Consider the following 23,216-nt stretch of genomic DNA (forward strand, 5'->3'; position numbering starts at 1 on the left):
GGGAGGCACAGAGCAGTCCCGCCAGCGGGGGCGCCCCTCCGCCTGAGGCACGCAGCGGCCTGGCCTCGCGGGACGTTCTTCCCTAGGGCTGGGCAGCCAGCTGCTGCTCCCGGAGCCAGGCGGTGCCTCCCTTCCGCGGGGCAGGGCGCTGAGCCGCTTCCTCCCCCGCGGGACTCCCTTGCCCACTGGCTGGGGGCGTTTCTGCTGTCCCTCCGGGTACTGACCTGCTACCCCCTCCCTGGGCACTTCCCCACCCCCATCTCCGTCACTGACCTGCTACCCCCTCCCCTGGGCACTTCCCCACCCCCATCTCCGTCACTGACCTGCTACCCCCTCCCCTGGGCACTCCCCTCTTGCCCCCGTCACTGACCTGCTACCCCCTCCCCTGGGCACATCCCCACCCCTCCCCCCGTCACTGACCTGCTACCCCTCCCCTGGGCACTTCCCCACCCCCATCTCCGTCACTGACCTGCTACCCCCTCCCCTGGGCACTCCCCTCTTGCCCCCGTCACTGACCTGCTACCCCCTCCCCTGGGCACATCCCCACCCCTCCCCCCGTCACTGACCTGCTACCCCTCCCCTGGGCACTCCCCCCGTCACTGACCTGCTACCCCTCCCCTGGGCACTCCCCCCGTCACTGACCTGCTACCCCCTCCCCTGGGCACATCCCCACCCCTCCCCCCGTCACTGACCTGCTACCCCTCCCCTGGGCACTTCCCCACCCCCATCTCCGTCACTGACCTGCTACCCCCTCCCCTGGGCACATCCCCACCCCTCCCCCCGTCACTGACCTGCTACCCCTCCCCTGGGCACTCCCCCCGTCACTGACCTGCTACCCCCTCCCCTGGGCACTTCCCCACCCCCATCTCCGTCACTGACCTGCTACCCCCTCCCCTGGGCACTCCCCTCTTGCCCCCGTCACTGACCTGCTACCCCCTCCCCTGGGCACATCTCCACCCCTACCCCCGTCACTGACCTGCTACCCCTCCCCTGGGCACTCCCCCCGTCACTGACCTGCTACCCCCTCCCCTGGGCACTTCCCCACCCCCATCCCCACCTTCATCACTGATCTGCTACCTCCTCCCCTGGGCACTTCCCCACCCCCGTCACTGATCTGCTACCTCCTCCCCTGGGCACTTCCCCACCCCCGTCACTGATCTGCTATCCCCTCCCCTGGGCACTCCCCTCTTGCCCCCGTCACTGACTTGCTACCCCCTCCCCTGGGCACATCCCCACCCCTACCCCTGTCACTGACCTGCTACTCCCTCCCCTGGACTCTTCCTCACCTTGGGACTCTGCCCTCCCATCACTGAGCTGCTATCCCCTGCCCTAGGACTCTGACCGTCCTTGTCACTGAGCTGCTACCTGCTTCTGTAGGACTGCTTACTCAACCCACATCCCCAACACTGAGCTGGTACCCCCTGCCCTGGGACTATATCCCACCCCTTATCCTCAGCACTGAGCTGGTACCCACCCTTTGCCTTGGCACTGACTTGCTACCCCTCCCTATGCATTGTTGAACCTACTCTGTAACATATACAGTGCTGGTCATGTCTTGCAGTCCTACAGCATTCCACTTGCTCCCATCATCTGCATCATATTGTGTCCTGCATACATCCATCTCATGAAATAATGTATGTCAGTCTGTTTGTTTTTCTCAGTTATTAAAGCATGTAAAGTAGGTGAACTGAAGATGCAGCAGATGCACGTTATATACAGGGAGAAATGATGCTGGAGAGGAGACAACCCCAGCACTAATGAACTTCTCATGTTTGGTTTTTTTTGTCCCTTAGATCTAACTGGCTTTACCCAGACAATGGTCCCAAAGTCTTTATGATAATTTCTGGTGGCTGAGAGAGAGAAGGCATTTTGGGGACTGTATTGAAGCAGAACAAGGGAGCAGGAGGGTGAAATCATCCTGCCTGCTCCTCCAGCAGTGGCAGCTCTGCAAACGGTGTGTGCAGTGCATTTTCAGCAGTAGCAAAGTTCTAGTTTGCAGGAAGCAGCCAGTTCAACAGCAGGACCTGAGGCACTCCAGACACAAGAGAAGAAGCAGCACCAACATGGATAAGGACAGCATGAGCCTAGCTGACCAGCAGTATGAATGTGTGGCTGAGATTGGTGAAGGAGCCTATGGGAAGGTATTCAAGGCCCGAGACTTGAAGAATGGAGGTCGTTTTGTAGCCTTGAAGCGCGTACGGGTACAGACAAGCGAGGAGGGAATGCCACTCTCCACCATCCGTGAGGTGGCAGTATTGAGGCACCTGGAGACCTTTGAGCACCCCAATGTGGTCAGGTGAGGCACTGGAATGGGACCCATGGTCAGCTGAGTTCTAGTTTTGGTACATGGTGCAAGGGTGGACTGGATACCAATTCGAGTATATGGGTCGAATGAGCACTAAATTGATACATGGATTGTGGTATGAGGTTTCGGGCAGGTAAGGATGCTGCCTGCCTGATCTCACCTCATCCTTTTGCTCTGCCTCTCACATACAGGAACCCATCTCCAGAGACATAGGTGTATGACAGAAGTGTTTGAGTGAATGGGCAAGGAGCCATATATACCCTTTGATCTCCGCAGGCACAAGAGAGGGAATGAAAAGAGAGAACTCCTTTGTCTTGCATATCCACTCTGCCCAACACAGCTGATTTTTGGCAGACCTATTCATTATGAAAGTGGCAGTGGATAATGTAATGTTCCCACCAACTTTAGACAAGGAGTGGGAATTTGTAGGGTTCTAGTTCAGTGTGTTAAGCATAAGCAGGAGAAGTGACCACTTAGGACTGCATTTGCGGGGGGTGGGGAGCCTTGTACTAACAGATACAGAAATACAATTTGCAAGCCCTATTTCCAAAGTGTCAAGAAAGGCCCAAGGATTTCCTTATTGTGACTAGTAATTCTGAATACCCAAACCTAAGTTTTTGAACAAAGACTGCCTCTGTTATAAGCCTTTATATCTTAACATATTCAACATTGTGTTTTATATAATGTGTAGGTCAGTTTTAAGTGGCTTATTAATCCTTGCAGCTTGTGCCCAGGGATGCTGGAAAACTTGAAGAAACTTAGAGGGAATTTTGCTAGGAATGTTTGTGAAGCATAGAAACTATAGAAACTGTCCTCTGCTGTGTAATTGTTTTACTAGTAAATGGTTATGCATTTTAAACTTATTGCTGATTTCGGTTAGCCCTGCAATTGTGGAGAGAGTTTTGGAAAGTTCTTTTGAGTTATTTCTTTCAAATATGTAGAATTCTTTGTTTATCATTAATCTTACTTTATGAACTTTAACAAATGGACAGTTTTATAGCAGGTGTACCTGTACATGATGATGTGAAACTTCACTGATCTGCAGTTTAGGTGAGAATGTAACCTTAACAAAAACACCTCCAATATTTGTGCATCAGTTCAAATAATACAACATTAGACAGCAAAATGAAGACCGTTCATACTTTTGTGACGCCAAATCTCTTATAGGCTTGGGAAGCTAAAGTACAATATGAAGTACGTGCTGTGAGCCATGTGCCCATTTTAGGGTCTTGAGTTGAGGTTCCATGTTGGAGCTGCAACAGGAGAAGGGAGATTGGGAGTAATTTTTAAAATGCAAAGGTAAATGGATAGAGAAACTCTCATTCTCTTTCTTTTCCAGACATTGTGGCAGTAGAGTCTTATTACTCCAAGGACTGGGTAGGCAAAGGGTTTACATTCTAAAAATAGCTTAGGAAAAACCATGTATTTTTTTTTTTTAAGTGGGAGGGGTGTTTTACCTTACTGTTTGTCTTTTAGATCTCAACTGGACTCCAAGCAGAGACCTCATTGAGGTTAGTGGTGAGGTGTAGACTGGAGTTCACAACTGTGCTGGTTCAGTTGTTTGGGTAGTGACAGTTTTTTGATGGCCATCTAGTAATACAGAGGACTAGAAACTTAGTTTAAAATTTTCAGATATGGGTGTTTAAGGTTGGGCAGCTGAAACAAGTGACTTGATTTAGTGTACTGTCTGAGCGGACGCTGTTTCTGTTGACACTAGTAGGAGTTGGTGGTGGTCAGAACTTCAGGCCACTTATTTTGGTGCGTAAGTATGGATTTAGGTGCCTAGTTTTAGACATTCCCCATTTGAAACTTTTGACCTCTATCTGTTTAAATGAAAGCCTAGACTGTGTAGAAGAAACTAAAATCCTGGAAATACTTAAATATAAGACATACCTGTGGCATTTTTGTCCCTGCTGGGATCACTCCATGTACAGTGATCCAGTAAGAAGAGGCTCTGTTCTTGAACCCTCCAATTTTCATGAACACTTTAAATTCAGCAAAATCACAAAGAACAAAATGTCTGAAAAGAGCATGCAAATACAGACTTCTTTTGCTTAGATTAAAATGCACAGCAGCCTCTATCTGGTATTTTACAGGTATATTACAAGTTAAAATATTTACTGTAAGATCAAATGAATAATTCATTACCTCCAAGCAACAAGTACTTAACCATGTACTTTTGAATATTTAGTTTTAATAGAAATTTATCTGGAAGAATGTTCCGGGACTTAATTACGTTTTCTTGAAGCCTGCAGCGCTTGCCACAGTCAGCATTTCAGATGCGACAGGTTGGGTCATTATGTACCAGTGAGTTTGGCACCTCTGCAGTACACCTTCTTTCCATCTGTTGGAGTAGAAAATAAAAAGCAAGTTCAAGCAGTAGCTCTTCTGGGATGGGAGAAATTTGGTTTAAAAGCATACCTCTGTTTTCATTGGTATCTTTAGAGTAGGTGAAGTTTTAAGTATAGTTTTGGAGTGTTTTGAAATAATTTTCTTTTAATGAAGACTGACTTGTTTGTATAGGAAGGAGCAAAGATTTAAAAGTTTTGATTCCTTTACCAAGCACAGTGGAGGATCTTATCATTTCTTGAGATCAAAGGATTACTTTTTTTTTTATTTTGTAAATACACCTGGAAAAAGAAGTATTGTATATGAAGATCTGTAGTTTCACTCCATAGACCTATCTGCACACAGTTATTAAATGTATTTTGTTCATTACAAATGTTTATTATGTGAATAACTAGTCTAGAAACTGGAACCTTGTCGGTATTAGTGAATTAAGATCGTGAAACATGCAGCATTTTAACACTAAGATAAAAGCTGCATCATTATCAGATAACTAGAATAAAAAATAAAATAGCATTTAAAATCAAGTATTGTTGTGAAGGGGAAATTTCTCTTCTTCAAAATACTGCAAGCAGTCTGTCTGAGGCTTATGAGTGACGTGCAAGTATCAGGTAGAAACTGGTGTCTGAGTAATGAGATGTGCAAGCCATGAGTTGTTCAATACGAACTCATGATGGCTTTATGAGTCAAAATGTAGATAAACTTCAGATAATTGAGCAACACATGATCAGTGCACCTGAACAAATTTGCATCAATCTGCTTGCTCTAGATGATATATATCAACACACCCACAAATGATACAACCTTCAGTTAACAGCAGAAGTTGCCTCTTCCTCTTCAAAATACCACAGGCCCAGTGGAACTGATGTGGTTCTGTTGTGCAGGAATAGCAGGATTTGGGTAGCCCACACAGGGTCATGGACCCCAGCACTGCAAGGGATTTTCCTATATGTCCCCATGCAGCGGTGTTTAGGAGGATGAAAAATGATTGGGCCATGGGATGGCCAGATGCTGGAGGCATAGACCTGTTGCTACATGGATTCAGCAGTCACTGGTCTCTGTGGAGCTGTGCTGCAGAAGTGACAAGAGCTACTGCAGACTCAGGATTATCATAGTGGGCTTGTATTTCTTCCTGCAGCCCCCGAGAAACAGTTTGTGCCCAAGCTGACTATTACTCTACATTGGGATGGCACAGGATTTAACCCGTTAGGCAGAAATTTCACAGTGGGCTGCACTTTTAAATAACCATTAATAACATTAAAAAAATATTTTTCAAGCCATGCTGTTTTTTGCTAATTGAGTTTCAGTTCACGTTGTTTCTGTCCTAGCCTATCTTCTCTATGTTTCTACAGTACAGTGCTGAATCTGTGACATCACAATTGCTTCTACAGCAACAGACAGTGAATTTCATTATGACCTCACTGCAGAATTAAGCAGAAAGAGGAGCTAGGCTGAAAACAAGAAAGAGTTTATAATAGTTAAAAGAAACTGCAGTCCTTGGACACCCAAAATTCCCATTGACTTTGAAGGATTGAGCCTAGATAACTTAAAACTGTAGGAACTGGGATTTAGAAAGTTACAAGCAAAGTACTGTAAAAGGATTGTTTGTTTGTGTAGAAAATGTTCTCCCTTTCACATTTGCCCTGGTATGAAAGTTCCTCTGAGTCAAGGCATTTTATTAAAACCTAAAGACAGATCTGCGTGAGCAAATTTTGCCGTGCATTGCTTTAAAATATTTTGTGTGTTATAACACTTCAGATGTAATTGGTAGTATGATTAAGTTGCTCATCTAGCCCACTGTTCAGATAGGAAGATGAAATGCTTCATTAAAAGTTATTGTATACAGTAGTTAACTCTGGCACAAATTAGTCCAGCACTTATGTAACTTACTGCTGTTCTGTTTGGGGGGAAAATGAAGTACATGTAGACAAAGGACAGACTTTGCCAGGAATGAATGACATATTAGATTCAGGAAATTCCTGTGTGTAAAACTGGGAGTATTCCTTGCCGTAATAGATTTGTAAAAAATCTTATGATCACACTGTTAAATTCAGCTCTACATTGTGTTCATTTTATATCTTTCCTGCTATTAATCAGACGATTAGTTTGTTAAAAGTTAATCAGGCTTCATACTGGAAATATGCGTTTAAAGAATGTGCTACAAAAGAGGGACTACTTAGATTCCAAATGTTTTCAAGACCAATATATTTAACAGTTTTAGCAGTGTTCAGAATGTTCAAGGTCCTTAAGCAAACAAAACAAACTCACAAAGCCCTATATTTTTGTTTCTTGGCACTTAACTTTCCCAGAACTCTGGCTTTTTTAGTATTGTTGGGAGTTAACGGGTCTTAAAAGCTCCAGATAGACAAATCCTTATTAGAATTTGGTGATCTGAAATGTGCTCCTGCTGTTAAAAGAATTGTCAAAATTCTGGCACCTTTAGCTTGTATTGACTGAATGCCTCAATTGCCAGACTAACAAGGGCACTCAGCACACAAATACTGAAAATCTCATTTCTGTCTTTTGTTAGTTTCCAAGACATGTAGCCCAGATAATTGACTCTAGCTCTTACATGATGGGTTAGCCAGTTGGAGGCATTACATTATTCAATGATCTCCCTGCAACATGGAGCCAGTCTATAGGAAACCAAATAAGTATCATTCTTTTACTCTGTTTGCATAATTTGGCAATGATTAGGGGTCTTTTAATATTGTCCCAAAGGATATAAAATATTAGAAGACGCTATTAGCAACTTTGCAAGCTCTGCTCTGTTGGAGAAAAACACAGTTCTCACTCTTCAGGTTGGGTGCAGCAAGTCAGATATACTTTATTTCCTCAGCTCTATAGAAAAAGATCAATGTTTGCTTCACTCCCAGTAGACTAGCTCAACATTTCAGAGGTGTTTAATAGTCTGATGCTTCCTGTGGCGTTATATTGTAATAGGACCACATAAAAATAGAGGATAGAGCCTAACAATAAAAATATAACAGAGTTTTCGGTGTTGAATACCCCTATTTAGCCTGGTTATTGGCAGCATTCAGAACATGTAGTTGCAGAATTTTGATGATTCCCTTTGCAGGGTGATTAACATTTTGTTTTCATGTTTTTTAATTAAAATGATGAAAAGCAAGTACAAGTGGGAGAGGAATTTTAAAACAGAAGCTAATATTCAGTTTTCTACTTCCAGTTTGTGGGGATGTTAACACTGTCTGTCTGGTAATAAGTTTTAAAGGACCGTCTACTGAAGCCATTCAGAAGTTCCATCCTTTAAAGTGTAACAGTTCTATTTTAGGGGGCGGTAGTCTCCAGTGAATTCTATTTCCTTCCTTCCTTGCTTTTACTGCCAAACTAATGTTATAACTTTTAGTGTGTAACATCACTCCTACAGGTCAACATTGTGCAATCAATTTATTTTTTATAGAACTCCTTATGTGATGTATGACAAGCCACTAAAGAGAGAGAGAGAGAAATTAGTACATTTATATTGTCAGAATCTGAGATTCTCAAAAGGCAGAAAGGGTAAGCTAATGTGCAAAGATGGAGGAAAGTAAAAGAAAAGGAAACTGAAATTTAAGAGCATGGTAAAACTAAAAGGTAATTATCACTGCACATTAGTTTCAATTAGAGAAGAATGGGAGTATGAAATAATGGGAGGGAAGGGAAAGATGAGTGGGATTCAGAGTCAAACTAACGCAAACAAGATGGTCCTTAGGCAAGATTTGAAGAGAGGAAGTGGCTGGAAGGAAGGGAGAAAGTCCCAGATTTATAGGGCAAAGTGAAAAGAGCGACCCTCCCCAACTCTGGAAAGTTATGTGGAGATGGAGAGCAGAGAACGAGAGTGGAGGAAGGGAGAGTAACCAAATGAGAGAATCAGTGGCTGTAATATTAATGAACAAGTGAGAGTTTGGGAAACAATGAGAACAATTTTGAATTGGATCTGCAGATGGCTAGGATTTGGAGAAGCCTGTAAAGGTAAATGAGGACAGGGGATATGGCCCCAATTCCTGAAATAAGAGGGAAAACCTCATGCAATCAGTTTGAAACCCCTGTAGTTCAGATAATAGGCACTTAGGGAGATCCCAAATGACCATCTATTCTACCTGTGTGTGTAGTGTGTTTACAAATAGACTAAGTAAGTGATGATGAAGCTTGAATACATATCCATGAGAAGCAGGGGCAAGATAAGGCTGAATAAGGAAAAGGAGGTTGAAGATATAGTTCAAGGCTTGGAAAATCCACTTGCATGGGGTGAGTACAAGCTTTTTTGAGTGAGTGTAATTAACATGTTTTTAGTGAAAGTTTCCATGGAGAATGATATAGTGTGGTAAAAATATCCCTCACACTAGAAAACTTTATATCATGAGCTGTTCACGTGATGAGAACACGAATGTTTGTTAATTAACTGACACTAATGTGTGTGCCATAAAAATACCATTAGTCATGTCCCATCCATATTGTTGAGTTGTTTTAATTTGCTTACTTATACATTCGAGCCTTAGAAAAGTAAAGGTAACAAAATATTCCTCAAAATTATTTTTTGAAATCAAAGTTCTTATTTATGTAAGGACCAATTATATCATCCCTACTCATGCTGAATTCAACAGGATTGCTCATTGAGATGATGTGCGTCATCATGGTGATGCTACTGGAATCATAGAGCTTAAACTAGGTGTCTTATTGACATATAAGACAACAACAGGTCTCTGCCCTAAAAGTCAACCAGGAGATGACTTAAGTTACCAAAATGAAGGTTTGTCCAAATTATACCAATTCACTAGTATCAATGGAATTGCACCTACAATAAATTGTGCCTATTGTGTTTTGAAAATAGTTCAGAGCACCCTTGTCTGAATGCTGTTATTCTTTATGTCCTGCTAGTTTAACAGAAACAAGTAACTGGTTTGTTTTTAGTGAAGCAGATTGAAAGCTAAACCCACCATGAATTCATCTTTGCAGGAATTTCCCATGTTTAATGATTTAACTGACAAATTCTACATACAGATGAATCATTACAAGTTTAATTGAAGCTTGTTCTAAAAGTCCAAATTCAATATTACTCAGTGCAGAACGGTAAGTATTTTGACAGAGACAGGAAGTGAGAAACAGGTCTGTTTTTTTTTTTTTCTTAATTTGCTATGATGTTTTAGCTAAATCTTTTAATATATCTAGTTTCAGAGTAGCAGCCGTATTAGTCTGTATCCGCAAAAAGAAAAGGAGGACTTGTGGCACTCTAACAAATAAATTGGTTAGTCTCTAAGGTGCCACAAGTCCTCCTTTTTTAATATATCTAGTTGACGCTCTGGTCACTAGGATAAATGACTCAAGGTATCTGTTGCTATTTAACACTTCTAGGGAATTCCCCCCCTTTCCCCAAAATTAGCTAATTTATATACTGGAAATTTCAATACATTGTTCACAGTTTAAGTCAGCATATTTCTAGGAGCTTTTTGTGAATGTAATTCTTAGCTGTGCTGATGCTTTTGTTTCTCTTCATCTTTGGAGCCAGCACTGTACTGTAAGGATAGAATTCTATTGCTATTTTTTCCCCACATTTGATGTGGTAGTTTGCATACAGCTGCAGTTACCTTTGAAAGGAACATTTGGCTGGTTTAGTTTGATTAGAGCAAACCACCTCAATCATTTCTAGACCAAGAGCGTTTTTATTTTAATTTGGCAGTGGGAGTTGGGAATGTACTGACTGTACTCAGATATGTGGGGGAGTGGTAAAGGGGATATACAACTGACGGCTGAAATGAAACAGCCTTAGTGGAATTTATTTACCAAAAAAATCCACATAAAGCTGTTGTTCCACAGGTTTTAGGTCTCAGTACGAAAAAGCATTTATACTGAAGCCACTGATGATTACATTTTACCTTCCATCTTTATGGCAAGGAATTTTAAAGAGTATTTGTGAAAGCTGCCACAAGAAATTGTTGGAAATACTGTAGCATGATAATAAGGTGTTTTAAAATCTAATTTACCAAAAAAGCTTTGAACAAAAGTTCAATGGAAAAATAAATTCAGAACCTGAAAAATTTTTTAATCTATTCATTATTAATAAACACTAAAAGCCATAGCACCAAAATTTGGAATTAAAAATATAACTATGTAAAAATAGGTTTTTGGTTTTTTTTAGAGAATACATACATTTTTTTTGTGTCCCACCTCCTGCTCCTGCCACATGTTATGATGCAGTCTTGTCATGTCAGAGCTAAAATTATATCCTTTTAGTAGCATTAGTATAAGGTTCCATAATTCAGTCATACTTCTAGCTTTGAGTCTAACCCCTCTCTCTTCCCTAATGTAAATGGCAACCGTATTTTAAGCATTTTACTTTAGCAGAGATAAATGACATTCTTAAAATTATACTAATAGCTAATTTTTGTTTAAATTTTCCTCATTGATGACCAAATAATTCCCCCAGATCAACATTTGCGGAATTCTAGAATCCCAGTATGTGTTTCCTGAGAAAGTTTGGAGCCTACCCCTGCAACACTAGTACTGGACAACGTCGTCCAGAAAATGCTGGATTTTCTGCCTTCATGCTCCCAAATTGAGGCTTGTTTGACCAAAATCAGAAGGTTTAGGTTAGTCCTATCTTGTGTCAGAAACAGGAGGATCTTGAGCCTGCTGAATGAGCATAACTGGCAATATAGTACTTATCATTTTGAGCCCCCTGAGATAGGTAGCTACTCCAGAGATGCATACATTTTTACACATTTTCCAGCTAAATCAGAAATCCAAATATATATTCCCTAGGGAATTGTCTAGTCAAATTTTAAATGTCCCAAGTTATTGGGTTCCCTTTCCTCGAGCAACTATTCTACAATATAATAGATGTCACATCTGGAAGTTTTTTCTGATATTCCACCAACTTTTTCCCTTTTTTAAATCCTACTCCATTACTCCCACTTACATCCCTTTTTAAAACCATAAGTAATTATTCTCCCACCTTAATATTTCCAGTCATCAAGTATTTGAAAACTTATGTTATCCTGCCCACTTCTTAAGCTATAGCTACTATGCTGTATTTTTAACCTTTATGTAAATCCTTTCAGCGCACTAATCATTTGATGCTTTTTGCTGAATTTTCTAATTGGTTTATCTTTCTGGTAATGTGGTGCCCTTATATATGCCTCCTTATTCTGTGAAGGAATATTTCTGTATCTACAGTCTGGAATTGCGCTAGCCTTTTTGGTTGCCATATCACATTGTAAACTTCTGTCTAATTGGTTGCTCACTATTATCTCTAGATCGTTCTCAGCATTACTGATATCCAGTTTTCTCCCTGACATTGAATATCATTGTCTTTCGTTATTTTTTCCCATAGGCAGTGAGTTGCATTTTTCCAAATTGAATCTCACTGTTTGTTCTCTCATATTTATAAACACTCTAGTTTCTTTTATGTTTATCTTCAGTGACAATATGCAATAGCACAATTTACCATCATCTGCAAATATGCTGCTTATTCAGTCTTTCGGATTTGTAATAAAGGCACAACAGAATACCAGTCCCTGTGGTTTCTCATTAGAAACCTCCCATCAACTTGATACATTGCTGTTTATCATTACCCTTTACTTAATACCTACCAGAAAGTTTTCAATACATCTATCTTTGTTTGAACTAATTATGAGAATTAGATTTTTTGCAAGATCAACACTTCATTAATCTCCAAGGTTGGGATTTTCAAAGGGGCCCAAAGGAGTTGAGTTGAGCGCCTAACTCCCTTCAGCCCCCTTGAAAATTTCAGCCTAAATATATCATGTCCACCATGTTCCCTTTATCCACTAACATTGTAATTTAATTTTAAACAGCAAGCCAGGTTATCTTATTGTTGCTTATTGTTCATGTTCCTATATCCTCTAGAAGTCAGTGTCTCTCTCTCTCTTTGTTTATTTTATTAAATTGGACTAAAACATCTGTTAGGGATGTCAATAATACAAAAAGAACTCTCTATCGAGTAGTAAGAGATAAAGACAGAAATTACAGGAACTGGAGGAGGGATAAGTTGATATCACAGTAGTACATTTGGGGAAAGTAATGGGGAGTTGGACAATAAAACATTTGACCCAAAATAAAAACTATACTTGTCTGTACACAATGCAAAAAGCTTAAAGCCAAAATAAGTTATTAGAATGCCTAACAAGGACATCTTCATGAGCCATTTCTGAAATGTAGTGAAATGACAAAAATTGCTGGGATGTTGTGATATCTGGCTATATACTTTACAGGAGGTGAAGCAGTAGCAATGTATCCTAAAGATTCCATAGAATGTAATGAGATAAAATTGTGAGTGGAAAAGACAGTGCTGCAAAATCTGTGTAAATAAAAATCCCAAGTCATAAAAATACAAATATACTCGTTTGGTTGTTCTACCAGTCTCCAGATCAAGAAAAGGATATTGAGTGTGCAATGTTACACTCAGATGCCTCTTCAGTCTCTAATAAAACAGTAGACATGGGTGACATCAACTACCCACATATAAACTGGACAAATAAAGGGTAACATTTAAAGAAAAGTGTTCTTGACACATTAAATGGTTGCTGCTTTGAGCAGCAAGTTCTAGTGTACAGAGGAAGAGAGGATATTCTCAACATAGTCCTTCATAACTCACAGGAGTTGGTTTAAGAAATATTGAACCATTAAGTAACTGTTCACAATATAATTAAATTCAGTATCTTTCAGAAGGGGACTGTACCAAAAAACTAGCACAGTGATGCTAAACTTTAGAAAGGAGGGGCTTAAGAAAAATGAGAGAGCTGTTCAAAAAGGCCCTAAAGTCAACATTAGGGAATTAACATGCTTAGAGTTATCATGGCAGCTACTTAAGGGTTTCATAACATAGTCACAGAAGGCATGTATATCCTTAAATGAAACAGGGCGACCATGCAAAAACGATATGGTTAAATTGTACGGTTCAAGAGGGTATTCAAGCCACACAAGCATCCTTTGAGAAATAGAAATGTAGCCCAAATGAGGCCCACAGGCAGGAGCATAAATTATGGCAAGTAAAATGTCAGATGGAAATTAGGATGGCTAGTAGGGAATTTGAAGAACCCATAGACAAAGATATGAAATTAATAACAAAAATTCTTTTAGTATATGAGAAGCAGGATCCCTGAGGAAATCAGTGGGCATGCTGGACCACCAGGAAATAAAGGAAGCAATCAAGGAGAAAAAGGATATTACAGAGGACCCTATTTCTTTGCATCAGCCTTTACAGAGTTTGCTGGATGATACCTACTCTATTCTGTGTGACAGGGTCATGCCAGATGGCTACAAGAGAGTGGTCGAAGGTAGATACATTAGTCTCAGATTAAGCAGGTCCCTTTTCCCTGTGTAAAATAACAGGGACTATTTCAGAACACTCAGGAACTTGCTAGAACCAGTTAAGGCAGGCGGCTAATTAGGACACCTGGAGCCAATTGGGAAGCTGCTAGAATCAATTAAGGCTAATCAGGGTACCTGGTTTAAAAAGGACCTCACTTCAGTCAGTGAGGTGTGTGTGCAAGGAGCTGGGAGCAAGTGGCACCAGGAGCTGAGAGTAGGAAGGTGTACTGCTGGAGGACTGAGGAGTACAAGCGTTATCAGACATCAGGAGGAAGGTCCTGTGGTGAGGATAAAGAAGGTGTTGGGAGGAGGCCATGGGGAAGTAGCCCAGGGAATTGTAGCTGTCACGTAGCTGTTACAGGAAACACTCTAGACAGCTGCAATCCACAGGGCCCTGGGCTGGAACCCAGAGTAGAGGGCGGGCCTGGGTTCCCCCCACAACCTCCCAACTCCTGATCAGACACAGGAGGTGTTGACCTGGGCTGTGGGTTCCACCAGAGGGGAAGGTCTCTGGTATGTTCCCCGACCCACTTGGTGGATCATCAGAGACTGCGGGGATTGTTCTTCTTCCTTTTCCCCATGCTGGCCAGTGATGAGGTTAGCTGAGCGACCAGCAGATTTGAGCCATGAAAGTGGCCAAACTGAGGGCTGCCATGAATCTCTAAGGAGAGCAAATCTGCCAATAAGCGCAGGGCCCACCAAGGCAGAGGAGGAACTTTGTCACATCAGGTAGTAAAAATGAGGTAATGGCAGAGGAGTAGATGAGTCCATATGATGTATACACTCCTAACTCATGCGCTGTGTCTTGTGTGTTCTTGGCATAAAAAGGGCAGAAGGGTAAATGGTGCGGGCAGAAGGGGAGGCCATGGATGGCTCTCCTTGCTCCTACTTCTGGACCCCAGACTTCAGCATACAGCAGTCATTTTCATAAAACCATAGAAATGTAGGGCTGGAATGGACCTAGAGAGGTCATCTAGTTCACATTGGGGCAGGCCCAAGATTATACTAGGTTATTCCTGATATGTGTGTGTTTAACCAGATCTTAAAAATATCCAGTGATGGGGATTTTACAACCTTACTTGGATAACTTGCATCTAGGCCCTGGTCTACATTATGAGTTTAGGTCGAATTTAGCAGCGTTAGGTCGATTTAACCCTGCATACGACCAAGCCTCTTTTGTCGACTTAAAGGGCTCTTAAAATCGATTCTGTACTCCTCTCCGGTGAGGGGAGTAGCGCTAAAATCAACCTTGCTCGGTCGAATTTGAGGTAGTGTGGATGCATTTGGACGGGTTTTGGCCTCCTGGATTTATCCCAGAGTGTTCCATTATTACTGCTCTGGACAGCACTCTCAACTCAGATGTACTGGCCCGGTAGACAGGAAAAGCCCTGGGAACTTTTGAATTTCATTTTCTGTTTGGCCAGCGTGATGAGCTGATCAGCACAGGTGACCATGGAGTCCCAGAATTGCAAAAGAGCTCCAGCATGGACCGAACAGGAGGTACTGGATCTGATCGCTGTATGGGGAGAAGAATCCATGCAGACAGAACTCTGTTCCAAAAGAGGAAATGCCAGTATATTTGCCAAAATCTCCAAGGGCATGATGGACAGAGGTACACACAGCAGTGCCGCATGAAAGTTAAGGAGCTGAGGCAAGCCTACCAAAAAACAAAGGATGCAAACGGTCGCTCTGGGTCAGAGCCCCATACATGCCGCTTTTATGATGAGCTGCATGCAATTCTAGGGAGTGCCCCTACCACTACCCCACCACTGTCCGTGGACACCTGCAAGGGGGTATTCTCACGCTACAGGGATGAGGATTTTGTGGATGAGAAGGAGGTTGAGGCTAGCATACAGCAGGCAAGTGGAGAATCCCTTCTCCTCGGCAGCCAGGAACCGTTCATCACCCTGGAGCCAATACCCTCCCAACCCTCCCAAGGCGGGCTCCCTGACCATGAAGCCTGAGAAGGCACCTCTGGTAAGTGTACCTTTGTAAATATAATACAGGGTTTAAAAGCAAGCGTGTTTAATGATTAATTTGCCCTGAAGACTTGGGATGCATTTGCGGCCAGTATAACTACTGGAAAAGTCTGTTACCATGTCTGGGGATGGAGCGGAAATCCTCCAGGGACATGTCCATGAAGTTCTCCTGGAGGTACTCTAAAAGGCTTTGCAGGTTTCTGGGGAGGTCAGCCTTATTCAGTCCTCCACGATAGGACACTTTTACCACACCAAGCCAATAGCACGTAGTCTGGAATCATTGCAGAAGGAAGTATTGTAGCGAATGGGCCTGGGCTTTGGTGGCATTCAAGCAACATCCGTTCTTTATCTCTTTGTGTTCACCTCAGGAGAGTGATATCATTCATGGTTACCTTGTTCAAATACGGGAAATTTGTTTAAGGGGACATTCAGAGGTGCCCGTTCTTGCTGGCTGAAAAGAAATCATCCCTGCTGTTAGCCATGCAGTGGGAGGAGGCCCGTTCATGCTGAGCTATTCGCATTTGGCTGACAGGGATCTTCCCTGATACTAGCCACGCGGTGGTGGTGGGGTGGGGATGAAGCGAATTGGGTGCGGGGGGGGCGGGGTTAGGTTGGGTTGTGCTGCACATTCACCCTAAATCTGCAGCCCCTCCTTTTATATGGCCAACCCAGCAGGCTTTGCTTGGTATGGGAAAGGAGGGTGCTGCTGTTTGAAACCATTCCCACATGTTATGAAGGTTGAAGAAGCCGAAACCCTTTGCCTTACCATGGCTGCCTGCAAGCTGAATTCTGTTGCCCAGCCGAACATGTGTGATGTCTCACACCAAACCGGCAGGCACTCAATATAAGACGCAAAATGCGACCTTGTACTAAAAGCACATGTGCTATGTAATGTGAATCGCTTGCTTCAGTATGAAATAGTCTTCCTTTTGTTCTCTAAAATGTATCTTTTTAAATACTACTCTCCCTTTTTTTTCCTCCTGCAGCTGTAAATGTTTCTACGCTCCCCCTATCATCTCTGTCCCAGAGGCTAACGCAGATTAGAAGGTGAAAAAAACGCACTTGTGATGACATGTTCTCAGAGCTCATGCAGTCCTCCAGCACTGAAAGAGCTCAGCAGAATGCGTGGAGGCAAACAATGGCAGAGTCCAGGAAAGCGTTAAGTGAATGCGATGAGAGAAGGCAGGATGCAATGCTGAGCCTAATGGGGGAGCAAACTGACATGCTCAGGTGTCTGGTGGAACTGCAGGAAAGACAGCAGGAGCACAGACTGCCACTGCAGCCCCTGTATAACTGCCTGCCCTCCTCCCCAACTTCCATATCCTCCTCACTCAGACGCCCAAGAACATGCGGGGGGAGGCTACGGGCACCCAGCCACTCCACCCCAGAGGATTGCCCAAGCAACAGAAGGCTGGCATTCAATAAGTTTTTGAACTGTAGTGTGACCTTATCCTTCCCTCCTCCCCTCATCCACCACCCCACCTGGTGCTTCCCTCCTCACCCACCCCTCCCGGGCTATCTTGCGAGTATTAATTCATCACACAAATAGGGGGAAAAAAGAGTCATTATTGTTTCAAAATCATGCACTTTATTGCCTCTGAAAGCGGTGATCGAAGGGGGGAGGTCAGTTGGCTTACAGGGAAGTAGAGTCAACCAAGCGGGTGGGTTTTCATCAAGGAGAAACAAACAGAACACACAGAACTGTCATACCGTAGCCTGGCCAGTCATGAAACTGGTTTTCAAAGCTTCTCTGATGAGCAAGGCACCTAGTTGTGCTCTTCTAATCGCTCTGGTGTCTGGCTGTGCGTAATCGTCCTCCAGGTGATTTGCCTCAACCTCCCACCCCGCCATAAATGTCTCCCCCTTACTCTCACAGATATTGTGGAGCACACAGGAAGCAGCAATAACAGTGGGAATATTGGTTTTGCAGAGGTCTAAGCTAGTCAGTAAACTGCACCAGCGTGCTTTTAAACGTCCAAATGCACATTCTACCACCATTCTGCACTTGCTCAGCCTATAGTTGAACTGCTCCTTAGTACTGTCCAGGGTGCCTGTGTATGGCTTCATGAGCCATGGCATTAAGGGGTAGGCTGGGTCCCCAAGGATAACTATAGGCATTTCAACATCCCCAACAGTAATTTTCTGCTCTGGGAAGTAAGTTCCTTCCTACAGCTTCCTTTCTTCCTTTCTGCAACAGACCAGAGTTCCTGAAGATGCGAGCGTCTTTCACCTTTCCCAGCTATCCCATGTTGATGTCGGTGAAACGTCCCTTGTGATCCACCAGTGCTTGCAGCACCATTGAAAAGTACCCCTTGCAGTTTATGTACTGGCTGCCAAGGTGGTCCGGTCTCAAAATAGGGATATGTGTTCTGTCTATCACCCCACCACAGTTAGGGAACCCCATTGTAGCAAAGCCATCCACTATGACTTGCACATTTCCCAGAGTCAGTATCCTTGAAAGCAGCAGCTCAATGATTGCGTTGGCTGCTTGGATCACAGCAGCCCCCACAGTAGATTTGCCCACTCCAAATTGATTCCCGACTGACTGGTAGCTGTCTGGCGTTGCAAGCTTCCAGAGGGCTATCACCACTTGCTTGTGAACTGTGAGGGCTGCTCTCATCTTGGTATTCTTGTGCTTCAGGGCAGGGGAAAGCAAGTCACAAAGTTCCATGAAAGTGCCTTTATGGATGCAAAAGTTTCGCAGCCACTGGGAATCATCCCAGACCCGCAACACTATGCAGTTCCACCAGTCAGTGCTTGTTTCCCGAGCCCAGAATCAGCTTTCCACGGCGTGAACCTGCCCCATTACCACCATGATGTCCAAATTGCCAGGGCCTGTGCTTTGAGAGAAGTCTGTGTCCATATCCTCATCACTTCTGTGATCGCGCTGTCGTCGCCTCATTGCCTGCTTTTGCAGGTTCTGCACATACTGCAGGATAATGCATGAAGTGTTTTCAATGCTCACAACAGCAGCGGTGAGCTGATCAGGCATCTGCAGGAGAGCAGAGTTGCAGCGGAAGTGGTGGATGACGATGGAGGCCATGAGAATAGATATTTATACAGAACGATGAGAGGACCTGTGAGGTGGATTCATGGCACCAGGAGAGCAGAGTTGCAGTGGAAGCGGAGGAGGACGATGGTTAGCACCACGCACATTTTCTGAGGAAGAACACCGGTACCCGGGAGCACATGACAGACAACATGGAGAAATTCGCTATTGAGACAAAAGCAGCAGAGCAGAGTTGCAGCGGAAGAGGTGGATGTAGGTCCTCCAGGAATCAATTCTGTAGCACTTAGAGGAGAGGAAAGTGATCAGGAACAGTCAGCATGGATTCACCAAGGGCAAGTCATGCCTGACTAATCTAATGTAATCTAATTGCCTTCTATGACAAGATAACTGGCTCTGTGGATGAAGGGAAAGCAGTGGACGTGTTGTTCCTTGACTTTAGCAAAGCTTTTGACACTGTCTCCCACAGTATTCTTGCCAGCAAGTTAAAGAAGTATGGGCTGGATGAATGGACTATAAGGTGGATAGAAAGCTGGCTAGATTGTCGGGCTCAACGATAGTGATCAATGGCTCCTTGTCTAGTTGGCAGCTGGTATCAAGTGGAGTGCCCCAAGGGTCGGTCCTTGGGCTGGTTTTGTTCAATATCTTCATAAATGATCTGGAGGATGGTGTGGATTGCAGCCTCAGCAAGTTTGCAGATGACACTAAACTGGGAGGAGAGGTAGATACGCTGGAGGGTAGGGATAGGCTACAGAGGGACCTAGACAAATATGAGGATTGGGCCAAAAGAAATCTGATGAGGTTCAATAAGGACAAGTGCAGAGTCCTGCACTTAGGACGGAAGAATCCAATGCACCACTACAGAGTAGGTACCGAATGGCTCGGCAGCAGTTCTGCAGAAAAGGACCTAGGGGTTACAATGGACGAGAAGCTGGATATGAGTCAACAGTGTGCCCTTGTTGCCAAATGGCATTTTGGGCTGTATAAGTAGGGGCATTGCCAGCAGATCGAGGATGTGATCATTCCCCTCTATTCGACACTGGTGAGGCCTCATCTGGAGTACTGTGTCCAGTTTTGGGCCCCACACTACAAGAAGGATGTAGGAAAATTGGAAAGAGTCCAGCGGAGGGCAACAAAAGTGATTAGGGGACTAGAACACATGAGTTATGAGGAGAGGCTGAGGGAACTGGGGATGTTTAGTCTATGGAAGAGAAGAATGAGGGGGAATTTGATAGCTGCTTTCAACTACCTGAAAGGGGGTTCCAAAGAGGATGGATCTAGGCTGTTCTCAGTGGTAGCAGATGACAGAACAAGGAGTAATGGTCTCAAGTTGCAGTAGGGAGGTTTAAGTTGGATATTAGGAAAAACTTTTTCACTAGGAGGGTGGTGAAACACTGGAATGCGTTAGCTAGGAAGGTGATGGAATCTCCTTCCTTTGAGGTTTTTAAGGTCAGGCTTGACAAAGCCCTGGCTGGGATGATTTAATTGGGGATTGGTACTGCTTTGAGCAGGGGGTTGGACTAGATGACCTCCTGAGGTCCCTTCCAACCCTGATATTCTATGATTCTATGATGACGACGACGGTTAGCGGTCCTACTGCACCATCTGCTAACAGCAGTATGGCCTCTGCACGGAAAAAAGGTGCGAAACGATTTGTCTGCTGTTGCTTTCATGGAGGGAGGGGCAACTGACGACATGTACCCAAAACCACCCGTGACAATGTTGTTGCCCCATCAGGCATTGGGAGCTCAACCCAGAATTCCAATGGGCAGCGGTGACTGCGGGAACTGTGGGGTAGCTACCCACAGTGCAGTGCTCTGAAAGTAGACACTAGCCACGGTACTGTGGACGCACTCCACCGACTTAATGCGCTTAGTGTGGACATAAGCAATCGACTATATAAAATTGATTTCTAAAAATCGACTTCTATAAGATTGACCTAATTTCATAGTGTAGCCATACCCTAGGAGTTCTAAAAGAGGTGGCTGAGGACCTCACTAGACCATTAATGTTGCTTTTTAGGAAGTCTCTGAACAATGGGGAAGTTCCAAAAGATTGGAAGAAACTAACGTGCCAATATTTAAAAAGGGTAAATGGGATAATCCTGGGCATGATAATGGAGCGGCTGACATGGGACTTGATTCATAAAGAATTAAAGAAGGGTAATATAATTAATGCCAATCAACATGGGTTTATGGAAAATAGATCCTACCAAACTAACTTATTAAAAAAAAGATAAGATTTACAAGTTTGTTTGAGGGAGTTAATAGTGTTGATGTAATATACTTAAACTTCTGTAAGGCATCTGACTTGGTACTGTACAACACTTGCATTAAAAAACTAGAAAGATATAAAATTAGTATGGTTCACATTAAGTGGATTAAAATGTGGTTAACTGATAGGTCTCAAAATTTAATTGTAAATGGGAAATCATCACTGAGCAGGTTTGTTTCTAGTTGAGCCTCACAGAGATCTATTCTTAGTCCAACATTGTTTAAACATTCCTATCAATGACTGTGTGATACTGTGGCCAAAAGGGCTAATTTAATCATTGGATGCATGAACAGGGGGATCTCAAGTAGGAGTAGAGAGGGTATTTTACCTCTGTATCGGGCACTGGTACAACAATTGCTGGAATACTGTGTCCAGTTCTGGTGTCCACAATTCAAGAAGAATGTTGATAAATTAGAGTGCTCAGAGAAGAGCAATGAGAACGATTAATGGATTAAAAAACATGTCTTATTATGATAAATTCAAAGAGCTAAATGTATTTAGCTTAACAAAGAGAAGGTTAAGGGGTGACGATCGCAGTTTGTAAGTATGTATATAGAGAACAAATATTTGATAATGGGCTCTTCAATCTAACAGAGAAAAGTATAACACAGTTCGATGGCTGGAAGCTCAAGCTAGACAAATTCAGACTGGAAATAAGGCATACATTTTTAACAGCAAAGGCAATTAACCATTGGAACATGTTAGCAGGGGTCGTGCTGGCTTCTCCACCAGCAATTTTTAAATCAAGATTGGTTGATTTTCTAAAAGATATGCTCCAGGAATTATTTGGGGGCAGTTCTGTGGCTTGTGTCACAGGAGGATAGACAAAATGATCACAATAGTCCCTACTGACCTTGGAATCTATCAATCCCTTGGAAGCCTATTCCAGTGCTTAACTATGCTTATGGTTAGAAAGGTTAGATATTAGGAAAAACAAACTCTCCCTTGCTGCAGAGTAAGCTGATTACTATTTGTCCTATCTTTGGTGGACCTGGAGAACATTTGACCACCATCCACTTTATAATAGTCCTTAACATACGTGAAGACTGTTATCAGGTCTCCCCTTAATCTTCTCTCAGGACTAAACATGCCCAGTTTTTTTTTTTTAACCCTTCCTCATCTTTCTTAAAGTGTGGCACCCAGAACTGGACATATTACTCCAACTTGGAGGCTCACCAGTGCCAAGTAAAGTGGGACAATTGCCTCCCGTATCTTACATAGGATATCTTGTTACTATACCCAGAATAATATTAGCCTTTTTTGCAACTGCATCATATTGTGGACTCTCATTTAATTTGTGACCCACTGTAACCTCCAGATCCTTTCAGCAATACTACTGCCTAGCCAGTTATTCCCCTTTTTATTTGTGTATTTGTTTTTTTTTCTTCCTAAGTATAGTACTTTGCAGTTAGTTCCCTATTGAATTTCATCTTGCTTTCAGATTAATTCTCTAATTTGTCAAGGTCATTTTGATTTCTAATCCTGTCCTCTGACATGCTAGCGACCCCTCCCAGCTTGTTGTCATCTGATTGCAGATTTTATAAGCATACTATGCACTCTCAAGTCATTAATGAAAATATTGAGTAGTACTGGACCCAGGACTGACCCCTGTGGCATCCCATTGTATTCGTCCTCCCAGTTTGACAGTAAACCATTGATTATTATAGTTTTTCAACCAGTTTTACACCCACCTTATAGTAATTTCATCTAGAACAGTGGCTCTCAACTTTTCCAGACTATGTACCCCTTTCAGGAGTCTGATTTGTTTTGTGTACCTCCAAGTTTCATCTGACTTAAAAACTACTTGGTTACAAAATCAGACATAAAAATACAGAAGTGTCACAGCACACCATTACTGAAAAATTGCTTACTTTCTCATTTTGACTATATACAGTAATTACAAAATCAATCTAAATATTGTACTTACATTTCACTGTGTAGTATATAGAGCAGTATAAACAAGTCATTATCTGTA

At 43.0% G+C, this 23,216-nt stretch overlaps 1 protein-coding gene across 1 annotated transcript in view; it reads left to right on the forward strand.

Annotated features, from left to right (window-relative positions):
• Window positions 1-2,063: 2,063 nt before the first annotated feature.
• Window positions 2,064-23,216, forward strand: part of CDK6 (cyclin dependent kinase 6) — a 181,409-nt gene continuing 160,256 nt past the window's right edge. The window contains exon 1 of the mRNA XM_077809408.1: window positions 2,064-2,296. Within this exon, the coding sequence (XP_077665534.1) occupies window positions 2,064-2,296 (233 nt within the window). The remainder of the gene's footprint in view (window positions 2,297-23,216) is intronic.

Source organism: Eretmochelys imbricata, chromosome 2 (genome assembly GCF_965152235.1).
Source record: "Eretmochelys imbricata isolate rEreImb1 chromosome 2, rEreImb1.hap1, whole genome shotgun sequence".
Classification (NCBI taxonomy): domain Eukaryota; kingdom Metazoa; phylum Chordata; order Testudines; family Cheloniidae; genus Eretmochelys; species Eretmochelys imbricata.